Below are 26,712 nucleotides of genomic sequence, written 5' to 3'. Positions count from 1 at the left end.
GGGGCCTGGGCCCGGTGGAGCTGCGGGCGCCACGGCCTCGCCGGGGGGCGGCGCTTCCCAGCGGGCAGGCAGTAAAACCTCCCCCCCGCGCAGCCCGTGCGGGGCGGCCCGCGTGGCCGGAAGCGACCCCCTCCCCCCATCAGCTGCTACTTCACGTTGTCACGCCAGCTGCTAGCGTGAACTGCCATCCCAGGCCTGTTTTGATCCAGATGCAGGCCAGGCGCCAGGGTAGAGCCTTATTCCTCTGTGACTTCATCCAGTGTCACTTCCCTGTGCCCTATTGCTGCTCCTTCCCCGACAGGTCTGTGGTGGAGTGGGTGATGCTACCCTGGTGCAGAGACCTGTGCAGTGTCTGCTGCTCTCCCAAACTAGAAGCTCACATAAGAATGTTCTGTCTTTCCCAAAGAAATCGGGATAAAATGTTCTTCTCTTTTTATTCTGCAGAGTGTCTTTTATGAATAATCAAAAGCAGCAGAAGCCGACGCTATCAGGCCAGCGTTTTAAAACTAGAAAAAGAGGTAAATGTTAACTGCTCTGTGCAAGTAGACTGTTTGTTTCTATGTCGCCTGTGGCTGACATTGGCAAGGGCATGTTGGAGCGTGTGGCACGTGAGCGAATGGATAAACGTGCCTTTGTTGGTACATCTTTCCGTTCTGGAACGTTGCGCCTAGATACCTGTGCTGAGCAGAGACCTGCAAAGCTGGCACTTGGCGTATACGTAATATACGTATACTTCTGAGTATATGGAAAACGTGTGTTGCACCTTGAGGGTACTTGAAAGCAAAAAATATGAGTATTTCATTAGTATAAATTTAAAAATATTAAAACTGATGTATATCTTTTTACTAATGTGGAGCCTCTGGTCTGAACTCAAATGATACATTTTATTGCCATTATGCCCCCAACTTGAGAAATAGCTCTTCCAAAATAATAATTAAACTCAAGGGTTGTAAACTAGTTTGAAGTAGAAGTTTATTCTGACATTATAGAAATAATCTGAATGAGGCTGTTTTGTAGTGATGGGGGAGGGAGGAATCAGTTCCTTGGAGAAGGAGCAGAGAGGGAAAGAACATCCTTGTTGTTTCTGGGATCCAGCTTCATTTGGGAAATGAGAAATTTACTTTCCTTTTTAATGTCTTAAAATCTGTTCTCTTAAATAGCTTAAATTTGGGGTAAAACAATAGTTAAGCCTTTCCCCTCAAAAGGATAGGATGGATTATCTCAGTGGGGGCCATCTTTTTTGGCAGGCACTGACATGTTAGTCCTTCGCCCCCTCATAATGCCACTCCAGTCCCCTTCTGCTGCCCAGTCTCCTGTTCTACATACTGTTTTCTGTCTTATCTGCTCCTATGCTGTATGTCCCATCCCTGATCTCACAGAGGCAGCTACTTGTACCACCTGTGCCGTAGGCTTGCCACCCCTGGGTTATCTGTCTGTTTTTCAAGTGTGGGGGGGAGGGGGTGGTAACAAATAAAAATAGTCTGGAGGAATGTAAAATTTAAAGTAGTCTAAGGTAAAGGATTTGTGTCTGGGTATCCAAATTCTTGTTTTTTAGTTTCTTCAGGGACAAATATTGCATCAGAATGAACATTTACTGAAGTGTAAGTGCAGAATTTAGGGTGTGGAGACTTGTTTGTAACTTACACTTTTTGTAACAGTGTAAATTACGTTGAGATCTGGAATAGACAGGCATGCAGGTATCCCAGGGTAGGTCATCCAGTAGGTAGCTGTTGTTGTTGGTTTGCCATTCTCCTAGGCAGCAGGAAAGAGAACTATGCTGCTTTGGGGAAGATGCTGAACAGATAAAGCCTAAATTATAACTTAGTAGCATTTACTTTTCTTTCGGAGGGTTAGCTCTGCCCAATCTAGTGATCTTGGTTTAGGGTTTTTGCTTGCCTCTGTGGGTGCATGTCTGTTAATCCTGTAACATGATATCTGTTGTTTGTAAGCAATACAAGAAACCACACACAATGGATTGGGACACATTCTTAAAACACTGCTTCAATTTAGTAAACAGAATTTTAAGTCTCATCCTCAGAATCAGTTTGCCCCATAGATAGCTGCCTAAAAAAGGATTGCCCAGTTTCTCAGCAGAGCTTTCAAGAAAACTGTCTCTAGACTTGCATTCAGCTATGGCAAACATGTTGAAACCTGCCCTGAATGAGGCCATTATTGAACAAATGTAGCACTCCTCTAAATAAAACAAGCAGCTCTACAAGAGGGGAAGTTTTTTGTTTTTTGTGTTTTTTGAAGTAATTTAGACCAGTGGCTTCTAACACTTGTAGTCCTTGCAGAAGGTAAGGCAGGGTGGCACCTTAGACTAAATGGTTCAGAGAGGCATGAGCTCTTGTACCTACTTTGTCAAATGCTTGTCTAAAAGATCATGCCTCTGTGAGCCATTTAGTCTCTAAGGCAAGAGTAGGCAACATTTTTTGGCCAGAGAGCCAAAAAACACCCGCAATGTCTACCTTGAAAGGTGCCAATATGCCAGAGCCCAGAGCAGCTGTTTGCAGCCTCCTGGCTGCAGTCAGCCCATGGAGCCCAGTCTGCTTGCAGCCTTCCAGCTGCCTGCTGGCAGCAGCCTGGGCTCCATGGCTGGCAGCAGCTGCTTGGAGCCTGGGCTGGCGGTGGTGTGCCGAGCAAAATGGCCTTAAGTGCCATGCTCGGCATGCATGCTGGAGGTTGCTGACCCCTGCTCTTAAGGTGTCACCCTCACCTTGCCCTACCTTCAGCTTCAGACTAGTGCAGCTAACCATCTCTGTCGTCTCTGGTGGCAGGTTCCTTTTGCCTGGTGACTAATAGTTCAAAGATGCATTTAACAGAAGGATTTGGAGAAACTGAGGAATCTTTCCATTACTTAAATTTTTGTCTTAATTAACTAAAGGTATTCTTAATTTAAGTTAAACATTTCTTTCTTTGCATGGAGTTACGAGGCTTAGCCATAATCACTGATATAACTGTTGAAATGTCAATCTTTAACAGGAGAAGATTGAAACATAACTAATGGAATGTGATAGCAAGTGTTAAGCATTTTAAAATTTAGAACCCTAGATCTGTTGAATAAGGGGACTGAAATGGTTTCCTGGGACAGGACAGTTGAAATCAGTCATTTCAAACCCTTTAGCTGAATGTTGTCTAGACTGACTGGTTAGAATTTGGTTATAGGTACAATGCTGGAAAAGCAAACGATATGAAACTTCCCTTAAAGGGGCAGTAGGCCTCAGTAGGTAAAAACTCAAACTACCAAGGCCCTACTTCATGTATAGAATTGTGAAGATGAGTTGTATGCAGTGAAGCAAATAACATAACCTTCACAGGTTTATCATTTGTAAGAAGAACATTTTACTATAATGCTAAATCATGCCTTTCTGCACGTGCTGTGGCCCTAAATAGGGGAGCGCTTCACCCCACATTAGTGGATTCTAAACCAACCAATTCGTACTAGTTGGCTTCAATAGTGACTTGGTACTTCTAACTGGAAAAAATGAAATGAGATGCTCAGTTTTGTGTGGAATGAATGATGCAGTCTGCATGGAAGTATACTTAAGCATGTTCAGTCTTCGGTATGCCATGCATTTTGGTTTTCTCCATCCAAGGCATGGTAAAAGGGGCAAAACTTGCTCTTAGGCTAAGATGTAAAAGATAGCAATGATTCCTTCCTAGCAGGAAGCTGAGAAAGGGGAATGCTGTGACTGGCCTTAAGATTGATGTACATCTTGTTATACTTTAGGTGAAACACCAGATCACTTGCTGAAGTCCAAACATAGTTGCACTTCATCCTGAGGATTGCAGCGGTCCTGATATTTTTCAGACCAGATTGTTTAATTCTGACTGGTCCCTAATAAAATAATGGCTGGTTCATTATCTGTACACAGTATTTCGAGACTTCTTGTTAAACTGCAACACTTGAAACTATCAGTTCTATAGTAAATGCATTTACAGAAGCCATCTTTAACAATATCTTCCAACTTGAAAAATTTAAGTAGTCGAATAGTCTGTCAACCAGCAATATGTTGTTTTTTGCAGATGAAAAAGAGAGGTTTGACCCTACTCAGTTTCAGGATTGTATTATTCAAGGCTTAACTGAAACTGGCACTGACTTGGAAGCAGTAGCAAAGTTTCTTGATGCTTCTGGAGCAAAACTTGATTATCGCCGCTATGCAGAGACACTCTTTGACATTCTGGTGGCTGGTGGCATGCTGGGTAAGTGTGTTATATGTTTTGAACTAAACTTTAAAACAGTCCTTTTGATAGGACCTCGTTCGGGATTGAGTAACACCTTGCACAAGTATAAGCTATTGACTTTGGCCCTATTTATCTGAATTGTCTCAGATCTTGGCAGTATACAAATTAATGTTGTGCTACAGCCTTAATAACCTTTGTAAGGAATTGCCTTGGCTGTCTGCACTGGAGCAGAAATGGTTAATTAGGTTTTGTTATGCCTCCCAACTGGATAAAAACTGCAGTTCTTAGAATGTTGGTGGCTGCTTGCTTAGATGGAAAATCCATTGCAACTGCCAGTCTAAGTGTTTCTTTTTTTAGTTTGTTTGTTCTCCCCCACCCTTATCTGATGTTTAAATTTGACTTCTTTTTTTCAGTTGATCTCTCTAGCACTTGCATTTTTGTTTTTTCTCTTGGAAAGCTGCTGTGCAAAACAATTCCCCCTCTTGTGCACCTTGTTTCCCAGGAGAAGCTGGGGTTGGAGGGGGATGGAGCTGGACTAAGAGGCTGCAGCATGAGCTGGCTCTCCTGCCTGCTTTTGGGTTATCGGTAGGGGTGCACCAATAGAGATTTTGGGGGTTGATACCCATAGCTGATATTTAAGGAGGCATTTCAGCCAATACTGATTCCGATTTCCAATACAGCTCTCTTCAGCTGGTAAGTCCAGTGGGGAGGGAAGGGGTGTGGTAGGGACAGATAACGGCCCTCTGCCATGCAGGAGGGGGCAGGGCTAGGCCCTGCCCAGGTGGGGTGGGAAGGGAGGCAGCTCCTGCTTCTGCTTGCATCCTGGGGGGAATGGGGTGGGGGGTGTAACCCCTGTATCGGGGCAGGGCAGGCTGCACGGGGCTCTTCTCGGCAGGGGCTGGGCTCGGACCAGGTGCCAATGGGAGGATGTTGTATCCACCCCAAACTTCACTCCACTGCTGGGGCTGCACTGGGTGGCTGTTAGCGGTGCTGGGAGCAGAGCAGTGATGAAATTTGGGGTGGATGCAGCATCCTCCCAGCGCCACTAGCCACCTGCTCTAAGCCCAGCCCCTGCTGAGAAGAGCCCCTCACAGCCCCAGCTGCAGGGCTCTGCCCCCCCCGTGCTCTCCTGGGGTGCAAGAGCAGTGGGAGACACCCTGCTCCCTCCCTCACTGTGTGGGGCATTAATCTACCCCCCTCCCCTCTCCCCTTCCATCACCATGGACTTGCCAGCTGGAGGCAGTTCTCCACGCTGCGGGTTGTGCTCCTCACTGCCTGAGTGCTACACTGTGGCTGTGTACAGGCATTTATCAGCCCCATTGGGCTGATATTCGATACAGCCAGTTTTCTTTATATCAGTACCAATCTGATATCGGACCGATCTATATCTGTGCACCTCTAGGTATTGGGGAGTGTACTTATGTACCACAGCTCTGTGCATGGGGTAGTTGTTTTCCTAGCTGCCACCTTGGCAGCAGTGTCAACATCTTGCATAAGAGCCAGACCAATTTACAAATAGTACTCTGTGTGTCCCCATCCATGTCTTGTGCTCCTTGATTTGGGAAAGCAGAACAATGGGGAAAATTTTACTTCCTACCCCCAAAGTAATGACTGAATCCTGGTGGACTCTGTCCAGGCAAAAGCTACAGTTTAGCCCTCACAGCTGCTGCTCAGCCAGAAACAATGGCCAGTTCAGCAGCGGCTGTTGGAGGGTTAAAACTGACATCTAGTTTTAATCCTTCCTCTAGTGTGGAAAGGACAGCCCTGGTGCAGCTACAGTGTTGTCTTCCTGCTTCTGTTTTGGTATAGAAATTGGCTTCTCCACTCTGACACAGACATCCAAAATTGGGATGCATCTCAAAGAGGTTGAGAAAAATAAAGACTGTTCACAAGTTCAAAGGCTGTACCATACAGAAGGGGCAATATGAAAGAAGCCTTGTATTAAAAGCTGACTGTTAAGGATAGAAACCTTGACAAGCAGGAAACTGCAGAAGAGGGTGTAAAACTAAATGGGGTTGTGTACATGGAAAGAGGCTAAATAACAGGACTTTAGCCAGGTGATAGTGCCTGGTTTTTGATAGCAGAAGAGCCATCTGGACAGTTTGGGGGTTTTTTGTTTGTTTTTGTTTTTTAAATGGGACTGATGTGCCCAAAACTAGGGGGAATATTGTTGTTTCAGTAGTAAAAGGATAGTTTTTCATGGATTCCAGAGTCTAGTAGTATAGGCAGAAATATGGGTGTGGAAAGAAAGTATGAGTGTCACAATCTTCTTCAAAACTCAATATTTGAATGTGGCCTGGGTATGTGGGACAGGAGCAGTAAGTCTAAATAGCCTCTAGGTTACAGGCTGGACTGAAGAGTTGCATCTTGATTATCCATTCAGAAATGTTCCACTTTTGGTCTTGGTACTACCTCAGAACCATCAGCTAACAGTTAATAGAAGGTACGGAGGTACAGGTGGTGGTACAGTCAAGAATGAAAGTACATTTCTAATGGACTTAACCAAGTTCATAATGCATTAGTTTAACATAGCATAAAATAACTTTCATATTGTTGCCTTTTTTTAGATCAGCACATTGGCAAATGTACTAAGAGGAGCGCCATATACATTCTTAAGATCGTGGTGTTTATGCTACAACACCAATGTCTCCTTGATATTTTTTTTTTTATTATTATTATTTTCAGTACCTAAATATTTAGCTTCTGTATCTGAATACAGAAGCCATCTTCCTTATCCCATTTTAGAAATATTGCTGAAATAACATTGCTGTCAGATGCTATCTAGTTGGCAGTTTCTATTGTATATCAGGTCCTTTTTTCTTGAAAAGAAAGGAAAGCTCTGCACTTCTTCCAGAATCTCTGTTTTCTAACAAGAATGAATAGAGACTAGTTTTGTTCTTCATTGTATAAACACCTTGGGCAGGGGGTTGGACCCACTGATCTTGCGAGGTTCCTTCCAGCCGTAATGTCTATGAAATGTATAAAAAGATGGCTTTAGTCCCCATGACTGCCTCGTGTACTCCAATGAGTAACTTGTGGAAATTTTAAGTTGATGACTTTTCTGGGGGGGCAGGCTTTTGACTGGAATCTGATTAAAGTGGGTATGAGCAGTGTGAGGGGGAGACTGGTTTAATGGTTTCAGCGAAAAGACTAATTCCCTCGGAGCAGTGACTTGTAATCTGGACCTCAGTGAACTGATAAGCAGTGTAGCTGCTGAAAAAGTTGGGGGAGGAGGGGATTGTTTTATAGGAGTATAAATCACTTTGAATCACTAAGTGACTCATACATTGAAGTGGATTTTATACATTGCAGGGGTGGGAAAAGAGATGAGTTACAGGATGGAGCAACGGTCTTCTCTTCTGCTAAGGTTGAACGTTTTGTCTTCCTTTTGAATTGACTGAAGACTGAATTTTAAAATGACATTCCAAAACTGAAGCCAGGTGCTTGGTTTTGAAAACTTATCCTAGACTGATACCTAGTCTCTACAGACATCTGCTGTGCTTACTGGAATAATCTGTTTGATTCAAGTCTTGGACACAGCATCCACAAGTAATTTTTAAAGAGGGCTGTTTAGAACAAATAACTTTAGGTTCTGCTGCTTGAGAGGGAAGAGGAACTTGCATGGTCATGTCAGGTGTCCTTTGGGAATAGCCTGTGTGTTGCGGCTATTATATCTAGCGCACAATGATTTTCTCTTCTGGTGTATGTTTGTAGAAGTATGTATATATGTAGAAGTTCATATTTTAAGAATTATTGACCTAATAGAGTCGCACTTTATTTGATGTTTAGTAAGACAGTAGCGGCCAGCCACATCGTAGTATCTAGAGGCATGTACGTAGTTGTCCTCTATTAAAAGATTGAGCTCATAATTACTTCTGAATTAAAGGTCATGCACCTAGGTTTATTGTTATGCTGTACAATTTGAAACACTTTTTTGCATTCATGAAGCAATAGTTCAGCTCTTGCAGCTGTAACAGATGTTTTAGGTGTAAAATAAAAGGCTAGTTTTTAATGTTTTCCTTACTAAATATATAATTAAGATATTCTATACTGATATTACTGTATATAAGATATTATGTATAATATTTATATCTTTTCCTTTTAGCCCCGGGTGGTACTCTGGCAGATGACATGATGCGCACAGATGTTTGTGTATTTGCAGCACAAGAAGACCTAGAAACCATGCAAGCATTTGCTCAGGTTAGTTCTCAAATGTGTACTGTTAAACTTACTATGAGCTTATGTGGCATGGTACACTTGTTCTTAACTGGGTACCATTTTGGCATTACTGTGATGTAAAACGCATTCTTGGTGCTAATTTAGAAAATGGCCTTAGGCGTACCGCACAAATGCAGTTGAATTCCAGTGGGCTAGAGGGCTGTCTCAAATTAATTAAATAAATACTCGAGTCCCAAAAATCAAATTCCAAGTTCAACAAAGCCAGTTAGCAATTTGAATCTTGCTTGATCTGTCATTAAGGCACAAATAATGTACTGATTCTATCTCTTTCAGGTTTTTAACAAGCTAATCCGGCGTTACAAATACCTGGAGAAAGGCTTTGAAGATGAAGTAAAAAAGGTATAGAATGGGGTTTGGGGAACAGGAAAAATCCCGCAACTTGGGCTTCTTGAAGCCTTCTCCTTTACAAAGAGTGCTATACTAGGAAAATATCTACATGCTACAGAATAAGTGCCTTGTATTGGAGTAGTCAGTATGATAACAATGACTAGCTTCTATACTAGGGTAGTGTCTACAAGTGGACTCTCTGCCTATCATAAATAATTATTGAATTGTTTTAACAAGCCTGTGCCATCTGCCTGGTGGTTTAGGGGAAGCGCTGGCTAAATAAGCTGTTAGTACTTAAGAATGACTACTTTCTATAAAAATTACTCTCTTCTCTTGTAGCTGCTGCTGTTCTTAAAAGGTTTCTCCGAGTCTGAGCGGAACAAACTGGCCATGTTGACGGGCATTCTGCTAGCTAATGGGACACTTAATGCATCAATTCTCAACAGCCTTTATAATGAGAACCTGGTTAAAGAAGGTAGCCTGTTTCTTCACAATCTTCTTATTCTCTGCTCCCAACATTTAGTCACTGAGAGGCTTTTTAGTGCCAAAAGTCATCAAAACTAAAATGTTAGATGACAACAAGCTGCCTGTGTGTGGTCAGGCAGGTGTCTTTAATTTGAATCTGATTTTGCAGGGTGGGGAGAGGTGGTAATGCCACAAGCAAGCTTCCTTCCTCTCTGTTTAATAGTAATTTCCCTTCTTTTTGTGCAGGCGTTTCTGCAGCTTTTGCAGTAAAACTGTTCAAATCATGGATAAATGAGAAGGACATTAATGCAGTGGCTTCTAGTCTCCGTAGAGTCAATATGGATAATAGACTGATGGTAAGGAAATGTTAGATGAACACTAGGTGGTCACATAGATATGCAAGCAAGTAGATCAATAACCAGATTAAGCTGTCAACCTTGAGCAGTACTTGAGTGTGCTAGTAGAACACATGAGTACTGCTTATTTAGAGTAGTTAGTGTGCTAATTGATTTTCTGTTTGTTTGGGGTTGTGTTTTTTTTTTTTTTTTCCCAGGAACTCTTTCCAGCCAACAAGCAAAGCGTTGAACATTTCATGAAGTACTTCACTGAAGCAGGACTAAAAGAACTCTCCGAATATGTTCGGAACCAGCAAACCATAGGAGCTCGTAAGGAGCTGCAAAAAGAACTGCAGGAGCAGATGTCTCGTGGCGATCCATTTAAGGATGTATGCATACTTGTATTTAAACCATCTATATTTCAAAGGTGGATTTAGTCTTAACCCTAATTCTTCCAGTCACTGCCAAGAACTAATCTCTCTCATAGCTGTAGAAAAGTAGTCTGCAACCTTTTTATGGTGAAGATCACTTTTTATAAGTAAAGGGCACCCCAAGATCTACTGCCGCCTGGCCCAGGGGGCTTGGTTCAGCTCTGTCCTGCCACTCCCAATTGTGGAGCCTCTGACGGACTGAGATCAACGGTCAGAGGCTCCACAATTTACTAGTCAGTCGAGAGACTGGTTGGTGACTACTGCTGTAGAGGACAAACTTGCTGTCACTGTGAAAGAGGCGATTTCTTTAAGTGAAGACAAACCTTGTAAGGTTCTTGCTTTTTCAGCACTGAATTTTTAATTGATATCCATATAAGCTAGGCTGTGGACAGAAAAAATAGTATTTTAAAAATGAGAAGGATTTACTGCTTGGGAGTGCTGTAACTAAACCTGAAATGAGAGAACTTTTTGTGTAAGAGTGCATGGCATCTTGTATTGGTTCAGTATGCCTCTCCATAAACTAGCGCAATTATTTAGTCTGCTCACACCCTTATGTACCGGAGCATCTTCAAAAATACCCATGTAAGTTTCCAAGTTTGACAGTTTTTGGCCTTGGGTATCTCCAGTTCTTCCTATGTAACCAAGCAGTTGAGAAATTTTAAAAAGGGCCTTTGACACTGGATTTTGAAATATTTTGATTAAGCTGTATGAGAGAGGAGACTTTGTTCACACTAATCTTTATTCTCGACTTCAGATAATCTTGTATGTCAAGGAGGAGATGAAGAAAAATAACATCTCTGAACAGACTGTGATCGGCATAATCTGGTCTAGTGTAATGAGCACTGTGGAATGGAACAAAAAAGAGGAGCTGGTAGCAGAACAAGCCATCAAGCACTTGAAGGTATTTTGTGGTTACTCTGATATCATCTGTGTGAGTTACTTAGTCCTCACTCAAATTTTTAGACTAAGGCACCCCTCAGCTCCTCTGAATTGTGCTACCACATTTAACAAGGACTAATTTATTACACGTCCATGCACATACATGTATGGTTCCCTTCCCTTGCATGCATGCTGACATGCACAGAGCCCTGCTCCTACATACATGTGCACAACCCCCGCCCCTTGCCCAAGTAGAATATACATTGGTGCTGGGCAAAACCTGGTACACCAAGGGATTCTGTCCAGCCCCCAGTGGGTGTATCAGCCCCAAACAGCCCATGCACTTCTGGCCCAGTGACCCTCATCTGGCCTGTAGGACTGGATCAATTGGATACCCCTTCTGTATAGCACTCAAGTGTTGGTGCAGTTCTGCCAACCTCTGGGCTTGCACCATTTTAATTTCTATCTATAGATAGCTATACTTATGTGAAGTAGGTAGGAAGCCAGGTGACTGACAGTCCATCTTGCAGTTCAGTACATTCACTAGATTCTTTTGTGTTTTTAAATAATGTTTCTCAGGTGAGTAACACTCAAGCTCGGGTGAGTTACTCTAGCTTCGAAAAGTAACTGATTGGTTTGTAGTAAACATTAGATTAAACTGCTAGCTTGAAAAGAATATTGTAGTCTTCCTTATGTTACTAGGGAAATGATGGATTTTTTTTCCACAACAAACTTCTTGATTCCTTACAGCAATACAGCCCTCTACTTGCTGCCTTTACTACCCAAGGTCAGTCTGAGCTGACTCTGTTACTGAAGATTCAGGAGTACTGTTATGACAACATTCACTTCATGAAAGCCTTCCAGAAAATAGTGGTGCTCTTCTATAAAGGTAACTAAAGCTAGAATGATGTTATACATTGTATAACTGTTGCAAAGATCTTTACTGTAAAGCAGCAGTTCCCAATCTGATATGGGTACCACCAGGTGTACTCGGACAACCTGTCAGTGGTACGCATTAACATATTTATTATAATTACTTTTATATGACAAATTTGCTGTTTGTACTTAAGTTGTATTGTTTTAAATTGGTGGTGCGCAATTTGTCAAGGCTTCGAAACTGCTACTCTAAGGAATGTGAAAAGCTAATATGTAATATTGGAACAAGCCTGTTAAGAGGAAAGTTAACTTTTCATAAAAAGAAGATATTGGGAGAATACTTGTAACTATATCTAGCTATTTCAGTTTCTAGGTTTCATTCAGTTCAGAATAGAGAAATTTGCTACCAAAATCTCATCTGTGGAAAGATTAAAAGATTTCAGTCAGGAGAGGCTGTCTTGCTTACATAGTCTAATCCCTTGCTGGAGTTCAGTAGCAGCAGTACAGTTCTTACCCTTGCATAGATGCAAGATCACGGTGAAGACCTTTTTCGGCTTTTCATTGAGGGGTGTAACTTGATTGTGTTTTCTGAGCACTATCAAAGTTGTGCAGATATGAAGTACTCCCCACTGGCTGGCCAGTTCCTCATCCTCTACCTAGGGATTCATAGTAATAAAAAAGCCTTCACATGAACTCTTGATTCCTACAAATAGGACTCTTTTGGGTGAACAGAGGTAGGATATTGAGTCAATTTATATTGTAGAAGCTTAACTCTCTTTATGGCTCTGAAGCATTCAAACTCTACCATCTGCTCTTATGAGTAGGAATTGAAGCTGTAACTATGCCATAACTGCAATCTTGAAATTTTTAAAAGCCAGTCTTTAATATTACTTTTAGTGCAATGATTCTCAATCAGGGTGACACACAATACTAGAACTTTTTTACACGATTCATAGAAAACTGAGGTTTCAGATAAAAATAAATAAATAAATAAATAAAATAAAAAATCTAGCGTCAAAAACATTCTGACCTGTTGCTGTGCTCTGAGATTGCTTAAAATAAATCGATCAACAGCAGCATTGCTCAATTCTTGAGGTGGGTTTTTTTGTTTGTTTTTTCTATCCCCTCCTGTCTCCCTGCCCCCCATAGCCGGGTGAGTGGAAGCTAAGAGCTCATACTTTGTCAATGGGTGCCTTAAGCCCCACAAGGCTGAGAACCGCTTTTCTAGTACACAAGTTGCTTTTGTGGTTTTGTTTTGTTTTTTTATATATAAACGTACACCACCACCACCCAAGCCCTTCATTAGGCGAGCAAATGGGTATACTGTAATCAAATGCATAAACAAGCAGTTAAGTAAGATTTGCTGTTAGCCCATTTTCAGGTCTGGAGAGGAATTGTACTCCTGCCTCAAGGTGGTGTGTGTGTATATAAGACAAAGCTTGGTAAGCTGGCCCTCAAAACAAAGTTGTAACTTGGCAGTAACAATTCCCATAGTACCTACTTTTTTTTTTCTTTAACCAGCTGAAGTTCTGAGTGAAGAACCCATTTTGAAATGGTATAAAGATGCTCATCTTGCAAAAGGAAAAAGTGTCTTCCTTGAACAAATGAAAAAGTTTGTTGAATGGCTCAAGAATGCAGAAGAAGGTAAGCAATAACTGTTTGGCTTGTACTGAAAACTGAAGTGTACAAAAAATCATTGGGTCAAGAACTTCTGACTAGTTTTCACTGTTGAACCAGGGAATTTAGTAATTTTCAGCCTCTATTTAAAACTCCTAAGTAGCACTTGTTGGTAAGGCAGCCAGAATGGAGCCATCTTTTCCCCTCCTAGCAAGCTTATATGCTGGCAGAGTGCCCATTCAGATTACAGCTGTTTTAAATTCAGAGTGTTGGATGCAGGGTATCAGAATCTAACAAGGTTAAGGGCATGTAAAATTATCATACTCTTGACTGTCTGTGCCCTCCAAAATAAAGCTCTGTCAGTGATAGCTACGTCTCTAGAAAGAAAGCTCAGAGTGCCTTCCAAAATAAATGGACCAAGTCTGCAAAACTGGTGTTCTTTAGTTACCACTTTTTTTCCTACTGCATTCAAGCCCATATAATTGTAATGGTTTATACACAGCTCCTACAGAAGGATTACCTGTCTCAAGGTTAAAATTGCTGTAGTATGCCATAAGGATTTCAGAGTAAACTGACTCCACAGTACGCGTAACCTGGTGACTTGTAAAAGCCTGTATCTAAATTGGCAGCATTGTTAATAGGTCTCTAAAATGTGTTTTACTGGATTGCAGTCCCTATCAATTACTAATCAAATTCTTTACTTTACTTTTCAGAATCAGGATCTGACAGTGAAGAGGGTGACTGACTGGTGGAACTTTGTCTTCAGTAAAGCAAACAGGAGCTGTAGATAAATGTCATGTCTCCATGTGTTCTTCTGGTTCCTACATCCTACCTCCCTGTATCAACCATGATACAAGGGCTTGCATAACAAATTTATTTTACTTTTTTTTTCTAAGAAGTTGTTGAATACTTTGGGATTAGTGTGGTTTGTTTTTTTTTGGTTTGTTTTTTTTTTTTTAAACCATGTTTTAAGTAGCTTACAGGAGCTATAGATTTGACTCTAACATTGCATTAGTCTTTTCAGTTGTTCTACCTCCTGTATTTTCTACTGTAATAATGTAATTTAAGGCTTTCCACAAGGAAATTCATTTTATCCCTGGGTTTTCTATATAAACATTTACAAGCAGACATGATTTGGTAAATAAGATTTGTTATGGAAATTCTGTTTGCAAATTAAAGTGTAAAATATATATACAAAGTCAAACGAACAGACTGTGTGGTGATTGGTGTTGGAACTTGAGGTCTGTACTAAGCAGTATGGAAAGCTCTATAATTCTTCAAGCAGCTTGATGGTACAAAATTTCAGGCAGGTTTATGCAGTGTCTAGGTGTTCTCCACTTTTTGGAGGTGGACAGTAGCAGACAGCTGACGAGATGGTTTTAAACACTATTCAGTAGCAGTGTCTTCTTGAACACTTCATTTTAGTGAATGAGAACCTGTATAGCCTGCTTCATGCTGCCTGGTGATTTTGCCTTTAGGCACTTCCTAGCCAGGCAAAACAAGCAGGATGGTAGTGTTCTCTCTCAGCCTACTGGCTTTTATTGCATCTGCTTTGTCTGTTTCTATGAGCTCCCAATAGAATAGGTAAAAAAGCTGAGGGTGAAATATTTGCTAATGTTCTCATGTCATGTATTTGTGCAGACTTATAGATGGTTATAGCAATTGCTGTAGCTGTCCCAGTTGCAGTCCAAAAAAGTAAAATGCTAAAGCAGTCATTGGACAAAAACAATGATCAAACACTACTTCCTGTACTGCATACTGCTCTGAAATATTGTTAATTGCTTCTAAAAGATTTCTGCCTTGCCTCAGCTGAAAATCTTTCCCTCTGACCACTTCAATCTCTACTTGTTAAATATTTGTCCCATAAAGGTAGAATTACAGAACACAAAATGCAGTCAGTTAATGCAGGTTTTGGATAAACCAAGTGTTGAAGCTATAGTGTTTCAGTCTAAGGCTAAAAAAGTAATTGAAAAACCTTGTCAGTGAAATATTGGTTAAATGAGTAATCTTGGTAAAACTTCAATGTATGGATGTCTGTCAGTTTCTATGAAGTGGTCTGCTTTTTGATTTGTAACTGGTCTTCTAGAGACTCCTTTTTCTTTTTAATAAAGGCCATTCTTTCACTTACTATTTTATTGTTTTCCCCCTACCCTACCCTACCCTACCCTCCAGAACAACTGTGCTTGATACTAGTCTGGTACCTATTCTTCTAAGAACTCTCATAAGAAAGACTTGAACCAACTTTAATATTCCAAACATTCCTGAAAACACTTTTTTTTTACTCATAGCAAAGGATAAGCACATGCAACAAAGCTTATTCTCCAGTTGCATTCTAGGCCTGGACTCAGCCTGTGGGCTAGGTAGATCTAGCCCAGAGCAAGGCCTCCGTAGTTCTAGTGCAGTTGAGTTCTTGTTCTGGACATTTAATTGAAAGAAGGGAGGTAAGGTAGAGTCAAACTAGCCATCTACTAGTTCATAACCCCCCAGGAAATTAAAGAGCCAGTATCAAGCATTGCTATTTTTTAGGACTAGTGCAGGACTACCTTAACATAGATAACTGAAGCTTAATCATGGAAGACTATAAAGATTTAACTGCAATGTAGCAAGCTAAAGAGCATTTTCTTCCACAAGTGTCTAGCCCATCCACTAAAGGTTAAAAAAAAAAAGTTTGCATTTAAAACACTACTACTTTATTTAAGCTGCTTAATGTGTGGCATGGATAAACTCAGGTCCAGATACTCTTCCTTAGGTTATCCAGTGGTGAGATGGCACCAGTACTGTTAGTCCCCTGCTTTCCTATTTCTGATGCTCAGCTGTTAGAGCACAGGCAGTTATGCATGTAGCTTAGGCCACTGGGCTAAAAACTTGCTTGGCAGGTGTACCACAAGTTAGCCCTGCACTCTACTCAACTGCCACACTACTGCCCACTATTTAACAAGCTTTGGAGGTGATCACTCCAAATGGGTGCAAATAAGATTGCTTAAAAAAAAACATTTCTGTACCTCAGCCTATGGTCTGCTAGTTAATTTCAATTCCTAGTTACTAATTTGATCTAATAAAAGTGCATGTTTTCATACAGACATGTCAAAACTGATTCTAGAGAGTTTAGGCAAACATTATTTCTAGAAGTCAGATACAGTGAAGACACAAAAACAGCAATGCTCGTCTTGGCACTAGTCACACTGAAGAATCTTTGCAAGGAATAAGCACAAACAGTACACTCCTTTAAAGAACTATGATTAGCTTCCACACAGAATTAAGATGAGCAGCCTTCAACTATTTGTGCTCTAATGCAGACAAGTGAATTTCCAGCATCATTCTCAGTCGCTGCAAGAGGGAAATGCTAGCCATGGTACATGTCAGACGGTAAGCCAAGTCCCTGAACAATCTAGAAATGTGTTTTGAAACAGTTAAGTAGTCACAATCTGAAGTAAGTTAACATAGCACAACTATATAGCAAGAGAATTTCCAGAAAGTTTATTTCAACAATTAGGATCAATAAACTTAAATGTTCAAACAAGGACTACATTCATCATACAAAATAGGAAATTTACAAAGCTAACTGTACAAAATAAATATTTAAAATGGTGTTTGTTGTTGACTGACACAGTCTATAATCTCCAATGGAGAACTATACAGGTGCAGATTATTTTACTTAATATCCTGCTTTATAGAGAAGAAAAGAAAGGATGCTTCAAGGCAGCATCAAGAGTAATTCTTTTGGCTGGGTCATACTCCAACATTTTTTGAATCAGGTCAAATAGATTCTCATGCTCAGAATCCTGACAGAGCATAAACTCCTGAAAAAAGAAAAAAAAAAGTTGAGAAGTTTATACAGCATCTTCCTAGCAAAAAAAGATGAAGCAAGAAGTTGCCACCTTACCTTCAACGGTTTACAGCGTCTAGACACATATCTACCAGCAGAACTATGTTCATCCCAGTCTAGCTGGTCATGGTGAAAATACTTGCGTTTCCTGGACATAGAAAAATTCTTAATGAGAAACTATTGCATGCTGATCATTGCACAGTTTAAGTAGCAAAGCAAGCAGGAACTGGTACTAGGATAAAAATTTATAAGAAAAAGTGAGAAGAACAAGAGACAAAACTGGTATTTTCAAACACCTACACGGATACCAAATTCTATTTACTGATCCAAACGTAAAGACTTAACATTAAACTCCTTTAAGTATATTACAGAAACACTAGTATTTCCTGCTGTTCTCAGTCCTATCTAGTTTTGGGTTAAAGCTATCTTAGCTGATAATTCAAATGAAGAAAAAAGAAATTAAATCAGAAAGGTATGGTCAGGTGATATTAAAAAAAACAGACACCAGGCACCAGGGATCTGTTATTCAACTCACTAAAATAAATCACCACATACAAATAAACACAATGCACGACCAGAACTATTTTTGGCCCAAGATTTTCTGATCTGAAGTTTGATATGGAAAAAAAGCTTTAAAAATCCCCACTCATATACAGTGCTCTTGATACTAAAGCAGAGTGTCTTAATATGATATACAGGAAAGAATGGAGCAGGAGCTAGATCAACATTCCCCATGCCCATTTTCCCACTATTCCCCAATTTTCTCCCAAAACTAGACTTCAGAATACAGGAAGGGTAGCAGCAGCACAAAAAAACCCACAGAATTTCTGTAGGCAAACATCCTACACAGACCATTCTTCATTCTGGAAGCAGTGCTCTCAACTGCTGCTCATTATAGTCCCTCCCACCTAAAAAGCACAAGTTTCTCCTTAGAGCAAAACATGAACATGTTCTTCTGTCCAGCATCTATAGCTGACAAGGTGCTCAGCCACTGGCCCCTTAGGAGTCTGCACATTTGCGTAACCCCAGCCAAGCAAAAAATGTAACTGTTTTGGCTCCTTACTAAACTGGATCCAGAATGCTAGATAGATAGTCTCAACCGTAAGCATTTATTTCAGGCACGAATGGAAATTTTAAACTCAAAATGTTATTCACAGGTAGGGAAGACATTAGAAATACACAATTACCTGGTTTTTTGTATCATGTGAACTGGTAATGGTCCCAGGATTTTCTCCATCATTGCCAAATGCTCTTTACTATCATGTGTCTAGAAGAGTAAATTTGCTTAGTTTATTTATTAAGTCTATTCATCAAGAGAGATAAAATGTTCTAATCAAGCTGACTATGCTGTAGGTTAGATTCCTGTTTTCTGGTACCTACATTTCCTAAATAATCACTAAAGACTATTTATTTATTAACACTGCAATTTGAGTTTATCTGAGTGACCATATGCTGATAAACTGCTTCAGCAAGTTAAAAAAAATTATAACCAAGTATTTTTCATGAACTAAGCAATAGTCAGGAACCATCCAACATTTGTGTGGCACCATGGCAGAAGGAGAAAAAAAATTATTTGGGGGGGCTCAGCATGTACACATCCCTCTCCGCTCCCCCCAGCAGGTAGGTCTGTGTGGGTAGGGGTGGGGAGGGGGCAGATCAAGGCCCCAGCATTGAGGGAGGGAGCAGGGCACAGGCAGGGCCTGGGGTGAGTGGGGCCCCGGGTGGGCTGGGTGGTAGGACAAGCGGAGGCCCAGGGGGTACATGCCCCTCTAATCTGTGTACAGGACAGAGGTAGCTGCTGCTGCGCACTGGACTTCGAGCACCCCTACCCTGAGAGCTGCACAATGCCACATGCATCCTACCACCAGGCAGGCAGAGGGCACAGGGCAGCCCAGCAGCTGCAGGCACGTGGTGTCATGCTGTTCCTGGGGCAGCTGCAGCAGGAAGCAAAGTGCACCGCAGTGACAACCGCCTCCACCCCACACACAGATTAGGGAGGCACATGCCCTTCGGGCCTCCTCATTCCACCATCTGGCCTAGTCAGGGCCCCATTCACCCTGGCCCTCGGTGCTGGGGCCTCAATCTGCCGTGCCCCCCTCCCCCGTGTTAAAGGGAATGGGGCTGGGGCAGGCACTGGACAGCCAGGGTAGGGAGTGGGACATTGAGGGGGGGCACCCAGCACAGGGAGGGGGTGGCGGCACCTGTCACTGCACGCACCCTGGGAGAGGATGGGGAGGGCATGTGCTCCAGAGCTGTGCATGGGGCAAGGGCATGCTGCCGCTGCAGGGCTGCACTGGGCCCTTCTCAGTGGGGGTTGGGCCGTGCTGCCCTCAGGGCAGGCAGCACTGGGAGGGGGGTTTGGGGGGGGTTACAGCCAATTTTGGGGTGGCTGCAGCCCCCTCCCCCTGTATCTGCCTCCCAGGACCACCACCTGCCCCAGTACAGCTCAGGCCCTGGCGAGAAGAGCCCAGCACAGCCCTGGTCCCACCCCACGTGCAGCTCTGGAGGCACATGCCCCCAATGCCCTCCTGGGGTGTGGGGAACATCAGGAGCCGCACCAGCCAAAAGAGCCCCTCACAGCTCCATCTTGCTCCCTGCCCTGGCTACCCCAGCCCTACTCTCTCCCTTACCACTACATGCATTCCCCACTGTACCCCTGCAGGGGGTGCCTTACAGCCCTATTTGCTGCCCCACATTTGTGGGGGGATAAGCCCCGTTAGCCCCAGTCTTCTGCCACCTGTGTGGCACATAACTCTCAATGCTGTTCAAAACATCACATGCAGTTTAACAGAACCTAGAAAATGAAATTCAATTAAACCAGCTTTCCTTAATCAAGAGACTAAAATTCCCAACACCAAAAAATTCCCAACCAGTTCCATTATTAAAGAACTTGGCAGCAAGCTAAAGATTATAAGGTTGGACTTATTTTTTTAATATTATTATTATTATTATTATTATTATTATTCTTTCAGAGCACAGGGAAGACTATGGCCAAGCCTATTACTCAAAGAGAGAGAAAAACCCAAGAGATGGGCTTCTTTGAGCCACAAGTTTTTTCAAATCTCAAGTTACATCATTTCTACACACATCACAAATGTTTAGAACAAGGTTCAAAATTTATAGTGCTCTTGACACTTTACCCGTGGTCACTTGTTATTTAAAATTGGTTTTATACTTGATAAGAGCGAGTAAAGTTACTTGAGCAGGGAACCTTAGTGACAAGGAAGAGAAATAACTGGAAGTTTAGCAGCACTAGTACTTAAAATCTAAATCTGAGTGCTAAATTAATAATTATTTGCTGATCTTGCACCAAGGCCAAGATACTTTCTTTAGCACCAGAGCATTACACTTGCATGCTAGTACCATGGTATGGTAACAAGAAGAGGTCAGTTCTGGGCAACTCCTTATTTTAACTTTGCTGTAACATGAAAACTTTTTTTTTTTTTTTTCCTTTCTTCTGACTAAAGTCTATGGTCTAGTGTCTTCTCACCAGCCCCTCCCCATTCATATCAACCAGTCACCAATACCTTTATTTTGCAAGTTTCATAGTTACTTACTGGAAATATTGTGAATCCAAGATAATATTCTATGAGAATACAGCCTATACTCCAAACATCACAGGGTTGTGACCATCCCAGTGCTATTAAAAACAAAAATTGTAAGGTTCAATCACTTTTGCAGAAAGTAAACCAACCGTCCTTTGTTATATGCACCTGGCTTACACAAACAATACTACACAGAATCAATAAAATAAGTTTAGTTACACGTCTACCACTACAAAATTAAAATGGAAACTGAAAGCACCACATAGATGACGTTGGAAACAAGGAATGTATTATCTTAAAAAGATAGTAATATGTGATAGCAGCTATAAAAAAACAAAAACAAACAAAAAAAAACAACTTACTTTGAAATTTGAAGCTGACCAAAAAAAAGCAAACCCAACCAACAAAAAAACCCAATGCATATCAGAAATTTAGATCAACAGTTTAAGATGAATATGCTTTAGAATTAATAACTACAAACAACTTCAGAAGTACAATACTCCCAACTATTTAGAAGTGTTTTCTACTAACCTAAAATAACTTCAGGAGCTCTGTAATGCCTTGTTGACACTAGAGTACTGTGATGTTCATCATCGTAGGTGGCACTTCCAAAGTCCACAACTTTAATGTCTGGATTTTTCAGTGTGCGTTCATCCCGTTTCTGAAATGGGACATATGTTAGTAAATGCACAAATAGAAGTTACAGAGATAAGTTGTGAAAACAGTTTGTTTCTAGAGACTTACTAGTTTAGGGTTATACTCTTCTACATAGTCCGACTTCACAAATAAAATATTTTCAGGTTTCAAATCCGTATGAGTGAGTTTGTTTAAATGCAGAACTATATAAGGAAAAAGTAAGTTAGCAAGATACTGAAAAACAGCTTTAAAACAAGTAATAAGAAAAAAAAGTCATTAACACACTTACAGTTCACAGATTTGCAGATCTGATATGCCATTTTCCTAATATGGTCAAGCCGAAATGGCAAAAAACCATTCTCTTTGATGAAGTCATAGGTACTGAGTCCCAAAAGCTCAAACACAATGCAAACATGACCATGGTGGTCAAACCATTCCAACATCTGGACACAGCGACTGTAAAAATAGCAAAATTTACATATCATCCCTATGTCTCTTACAGTAATGTTATGACTACGAGGTGAAATGTTAAAAAAAAGGTGACTTGTATGCAAATACTATGACCTAGTTTAACAGGGTACCAGGAAAAACACAGCGACACAACCATCTCAGATACACAACCTCCTAACTAGCATTAGGACAAGGAGAAAATAGAAGCTTACTTCAGCTTGGAGCCTAGGGCACTACTATTTCTGTCAGCCTAGCAGGCTACAAGTAAAACACTAAATACAAAATAAAAACCTTCTGAGGAACATGTTGAAAAGCGGCTCTCTGAACTGTGACAAAAAGAAAAGCTGGCGCAGTCCAATTCTACTTGAATAATCTATAACTGTGGCTCCCAACTACTGCCACCCTCAACAATTTTTTGTATTTTTATAATTAAACACCATAAAAAGGTGCAAGAGCCAAATTAAAACCAAATCAGTCTACAGACCACTTATCTGTAGCCTTGTAAACCAGTTTGGGAAAATATTAGTCTATAGAAAACTGGCCTTCCAAAATTTCTGTGGAAGATGGTTAATAACCTAGCAAACAGATGCAATAGAAGTATTTCAGAGAAAACACACTTAAAAATATAAAAGAACTTTTAGTCGGATCAATGATTACCACTGTCACTGTTCTCAGTGGAAATCAAACTACAAGATTTAAGATTAAGTCATAGTTGCTATCAGGAAATGGTCATATAGGATCTGGTCAGAATGGAAGAACTTCACTCTAAGCCAGGCCAGAGGCTGAGCAGGTACACTTGATACTAGGGAGTCAATCACAGCTGACTCGTGAGCTTTAAAATATACACATCTTGGTAAACCGTTCAAATCAAACATACAAAATTAAGAATGGTTACTTTGCAAAGGACTGCACATGTAGATAATGAAGCATCATACAGTTAACAGTAAGGCAATATGGAGACTGGCCAGGGAGACTAAGGAAAGAACCAACACAGCTATAGGATTACTGAGGAAATGCAATACTCTATAGTGGCATTTTTTAAATTTTTTTTAGGATTACAATTATATTAAAGAGTTTTAGGACTTTAGACCACCACAGAGAATCTTAAAATAAAAGCATTTTCCAAACTGTTTATGTACTTACTATGCACTGCTGGGATCTGACACATTTAAATGCTCCAAAACTTGAATTTCTGAGCGAGCTGCTTCAGAGTATCTATCAACATTTTTTACTATTTTCACTGCAACATGTCTACCACCCCTGGAAAATAGAAGTTTTTTAGTGGTTACTACATAACTTTCTAATTAGAACTATAGAAAAATCTCCATGACATGCACTGCAAGCACCTTTCACAGGAAAATTCAACCACGACACTTGTAGGTAACTAGCAAATGATCTTAGCTGCCTCTTCGTATATATTAAGAGCTTTTGTCTTAAACTACGTTTAAAAGAATCTACAAAGATTATTTCAATCTCTTCCCCACTATGAAATGTTCATCGTGTTACATTATATATGGGTCATTTTGAAATTCAGAACACTTTACTTTTATCCTTCCACTTTATTTTTACTTCTGTCAGCAGTACAGCAAAAGTCACTCATGCAAACAATCATTTTAATACAAATGCATTCTTCATACCTAGAGTCTTCTCCCTAAAGTTAATGCAAGCATTACATTTAACAGAAATAGCCATGTGCAATAACTATGAAATTATACTGCTTGAGAAACCTAGAATCATGCTGCTTATAACTATAGAGATCAAAACGTTTTCTGGGCAATACTTGGAGAAGAATGAATACTAGGTTCCTCCAAATCAGTTTCATCTTTAAATAGAAATAATTAGTAATTTCTTTGTTTTAATTGGCATAAACACCTTAAAGTCAACACATTAAAAAGTTTGAACATGCAGCATGGATTATGAAATGTCATGTTATGCTAAATACATTAGCATTGAGAAGTCACAAGCATGAATAGAACATGAGACTTACGCCTTGCGATCGATGCACTCAACTACTTTTCCAAAAGCACCTTCCCCCAAAGTAGCAACAATTTCATCTAAAAAGAGAAAAAAAGGTTTCAGTCATGCAAATAGTGAAGTCACTTAGTTATTTAAAAAACTAAATACTATCAATGCAGATTATTCTAGGCTGTGCCGCTACAAAAAAAAAAATGCAACCTCTCTAAATTGGAATATTTTATTGGAGAACTCTCATCAAGACAAGTTATAGCTCTCATTCTATATTTCATTAACTTCATTTACTATTTTGGAAAATGAATAAGCATTTAAGTTCTACAAAAGAAGAAAAACATTCCCCCACCCAAAAAACCCAAAACAGAAAACAAACAAACAAACAGAAATCAAGACAGAAAGAAAAGACTTCCAAGCCCCCTCACATCTTATTCTAAAAGAAATAATTCTATCTGAAAAGTTAATAAGTTTTGAAAAATATTCTATACATCTTGCACTTAGTACGTCTCCACTCTGACAGATCAGGTGACCCTCCTCATCATCCTCTACACTCCTGGATCTTTTCCTTCGATGACTCTTCTGGAAACGGCAAGTGGGCGGCACCAAGATCGTCCAGCCAATCAATATACCCGAGTGAATTCAGGGCAGAATACGAAATTCATTCAGCAGGGAGATATTCAGGCATTCAGATACACGCCAGGCCACAAACGGTTGGCAGGAGCAATTTCAAATTCAGTCCCCAGAAATTCACAGGGCACATAGTTTATGTTACAGGAGAAAAACATGGCAAGGAACAGATTTTCAGACAAGATACTCAAAGTGGCAAGGCAACAAAAAATTACAACATAACTGTTTTTCTTTTTTAAAAAAAATGGTTCACTTGAAGCACTGAAATCTTAACATTTCAGTGTCCTAATTTGCAAACCAGCATGATTAAATATTTACTTGTCTATATAAAATAGCCTTGTGGCCAATCTAGAATATAAAAGTTAAGTAAAATCTGAATTATACATTGCTCGAGTAATATTTCAGAATTTAAAAAAAAAAATATCAAAAATGACACACAAAAACCAACATAAATCTACTCCAGGTTGCTTTAGCTGAATGTCTTACAATATAAATCATACCTTCAACTGCTCTAACAATTAAAGGGAGTGGGGCATTACTTTAAGATCAGAGTGCATGCCCTGCTAATGGACAGACAACATGCATATCTGATACAAAAAAAAAAAAAAGGAAAAGCAAAGAAAAGAAAAAAACAAAATCAAACCAATAAGCCTCATTTAATTACTGCAAAATCCTGACTATGTCTTCTCACTACGTTAAAATTACTGTCAAACAATTCTCAGGGCTCTCAGGAGGATTCTGCCTAGAGCTAGAATAAGTACTTGACATTATAAAACATTTTAAGGCATGCAAAGTAATGTTGATGTTTCAGAAAATTATCCTGTAGGATAAAACAATCATATGCTTCCACAAGTATATCTAGGTGTCATAGAAACTTCTCATCCAAGGAAAAATACATAGTAGAAAGAATATCCTATTGTAAATATCCCCTGGACTTCCACACTTAACTACTACCACTTAGATGAGAAGTTATAGTCCTACAGAATTATTAAAAATTACTCATACCATCTGTGCACGATGATGTGAGGCACTATGATGACTCTTGTATTTTCGTTTATAACTACTTCTTCCACTGTTGCCAGATGACTTGCTACTGTGGTTATGATAGCCATTTTCATGGTCTCTGTGATGATGTCCATTTTCATGTACTTGACTGTACTCATTTCTGTATTCTTCAACATAACGCCGTTCATGGTGATCTCTTTCATTTGCAGGTCTGGCTTCTGCACAGTGACTAGGAATCAAAAAGAATTAAGTTTAGATTAATTCTCATGCTCTTACCAAAAAAACCAAAACTGTTCTTCTGCTTCACTCTTGAAATACCTGCAAACCAAAAACCATTAAAAAAAACTACACCCTAAAGAGATGGCCCACTCATGTATGTAGAGGTGGAAACAAGCTATTAAAATGGATGCTTAACTATTAAAAATCCAAAAGTTGTTTAAAAGTGGTTTACCTATCAGGAACTTTAGAGTGACTGTGTTTGCAGTGCTTGCTCTCCCGCACACTGCTATGCGATCTCCTCTTTCTCTTATGACTGCTGCTGCAATTTCCACGATCCCCACTTTCCTTTTCATCCCACTCAGGATAGTTAGTTCGCTTGGAGTGCCGCATCTGTCACAGACAAGCCATTTCCCTCTTTAAAATTACATCTCAAATACAAAAGAACACAATCTAAAAAGCCCACCTGTTTAAATCACTAACCCAGGTTCAGGGGCTAGGATTACAATGGCACAGTAACTGCGTCCTAACAACTGGGTGTTTTGGGGTTTTTTTTTAAGAATCCCTCCAAGTTACTTCTGTGCTTAAAAAACGGATCTGGCATAGGGACAGACTAAAAGATTTGGTGCCCTGTATCATGTTCCCCTTTAGTCAGTTTAACTGGCATCAGGCACCCATTGAACTGTAACCCTGCCTGTAATATTGCTCTTCTTCCCTGATTGCTCCCCCCGCTCCCCAGTCTTTGGAGAATTTTAAGATAAAGTTTTAATGTAAGGGGGGGGGGGGAGAGACACAAAAATGCATCGAGTGTTTGTGGAGCTTCCATAGATAAAAAACACCTTAACTGGGGACTGGGGACGGGGACGGGGATGATGATCCTTACACCCACACGCTCCCGCCCTGTGGATTTGCCTTGCTCAATACCACCACCCCGCGCTGCTTCACACAGACGCCCTGAACACTCCTGTTGCGCACGTCCCCGTTTCCCCGCCGGGCCGCGCGGTCCCTCCGCCACCAGCGGGCTCCCCCTGCGACGCGGCCGCAGGGGCGAGCAAGCCCCGGTGCCCCAATGGGGGTCGGGTCGG

General features: G+C 40.7%; 2 protein-coding genes across 5 annotated transcripts in view; one reads left to right on the top strand and one right to left on the bottom strand.

Moving 5' to 3' along the window:
• Positions 1-6: 6 nt before the first annotated feature.
• On the top strand, positions 7-15,481 carry BZW1 (basic leucine zipper and W2 domains 1). 3 transcript variants are annotated; one of them, XM_006022100.3, is made up of 12 exons: positions 7-301; positions 445-518; positions 4,027-4,203; positions 8,291-8,385; positions 8,698-8,763; positions 9,091-9,226; positions 9,463-9,572; positions 9,770-9,940; positions 10,737-10,883; positions 11,612-11,750; positions 13,259-13,381; positions 14,068-15,481. In XM_006022100.3, the coding sequence occupies exons 1-12, from the start codon at positions 210-212 to the stop codon at positions 14,097-14,099; spliced, it is 1,362 nt and encodes a 453-aa protein (XP_006022162.2). In that variant the 5' UTR covers positions 7-209; the 3' UTR covers positions 14,100-15,481. The 3 variants fall into 3 exon arrangements, with proteins under 3 accessions (XP_006022162.2, XP_006022163.1, XP_025058029.1); XM_006022101.3 differs by having other exon boundaries at positions 7-228; positions 14,068-14,099; XM_025202244.1 differs by lacking the exons at positions 7-301; positions 445-518; positions 8,291-8,385 and having other exon boundaries at positions 4,126-4,209.
• Positions 15,482-16,808: 1,327 nt separating this feature from the next.
• CLK1 (CDC like kinase 1) overlaps positions 16,809-26,712 on the bottom strand; it is a 10,311-nt gene continuing 407 nt past the window's right edge. Inside the window, exons 2-13 of one of the 2 annotated variants that reach the window (XM_006022099.3) lie at positions 25,863-26,020; positions 25,412-25,640; positions 24,268-24,358; positions 23,799-23,865; positions 22,955-23,071; positions 21,651-21,817; positions 21,470-21,564; positions 21,257-21,386; positions 20,738-20,820; positions 18,368-18,447; positions 17,238-17,328; positions 16,809-17,154 (exon numbers count right to left, since the gene is read on the bottom strand). In XM_006022099.3, the coding sequence (XP_006022161.2) occupies positions 17,023-17,154; positions 17,238-17,328; positions 18,368-18,447; positions 20,738-20,820; positions 21,257-21,386; positions 21,470-21,564; positions 21,651-21,817; positions 22,955-23,071; positions 23,799-23,865; positions 24,268-24,358; positions 25,412-25,640; positions 25,863-26,020 (1,440 nt within the window). In that variant the 3' untranslated portion in view covers positions 16,809-17,022. The remainder of the gene's footprint in view (positions 17,155-17,237; positions 17,329-18,367; positions 18,448-20,737; positions 20,821-21,256; positions 21,387-21,469; positions 21,565-21,650; positions 21,818-22,954; positions 23,072-23,798; positions 23,866-24,267; positions 24,359-25,411; positions 25,641-25,862; positions 26,021-26,712) is intronic. The other variant, XM_025202243.1, reaches the window with a different exon arrangement.

Source organism: Alligator sinensis, unplaced genomic scaffold, assembly GCF_000455745.1.
Source record: "Alligator sinensis unplaced genomic scaffold, ASM45574v1 scaffold566_1, whole genome shotgun sequence".
Lineage (NCBI taxonomy): Eukaryota > Metazoa > Chordata > Crocodylia > Alligatoridae > Alligator > Alligator sinensis.
This window is presented reverse-complemented; position numbering and strand designations above follow the sequence as displayed.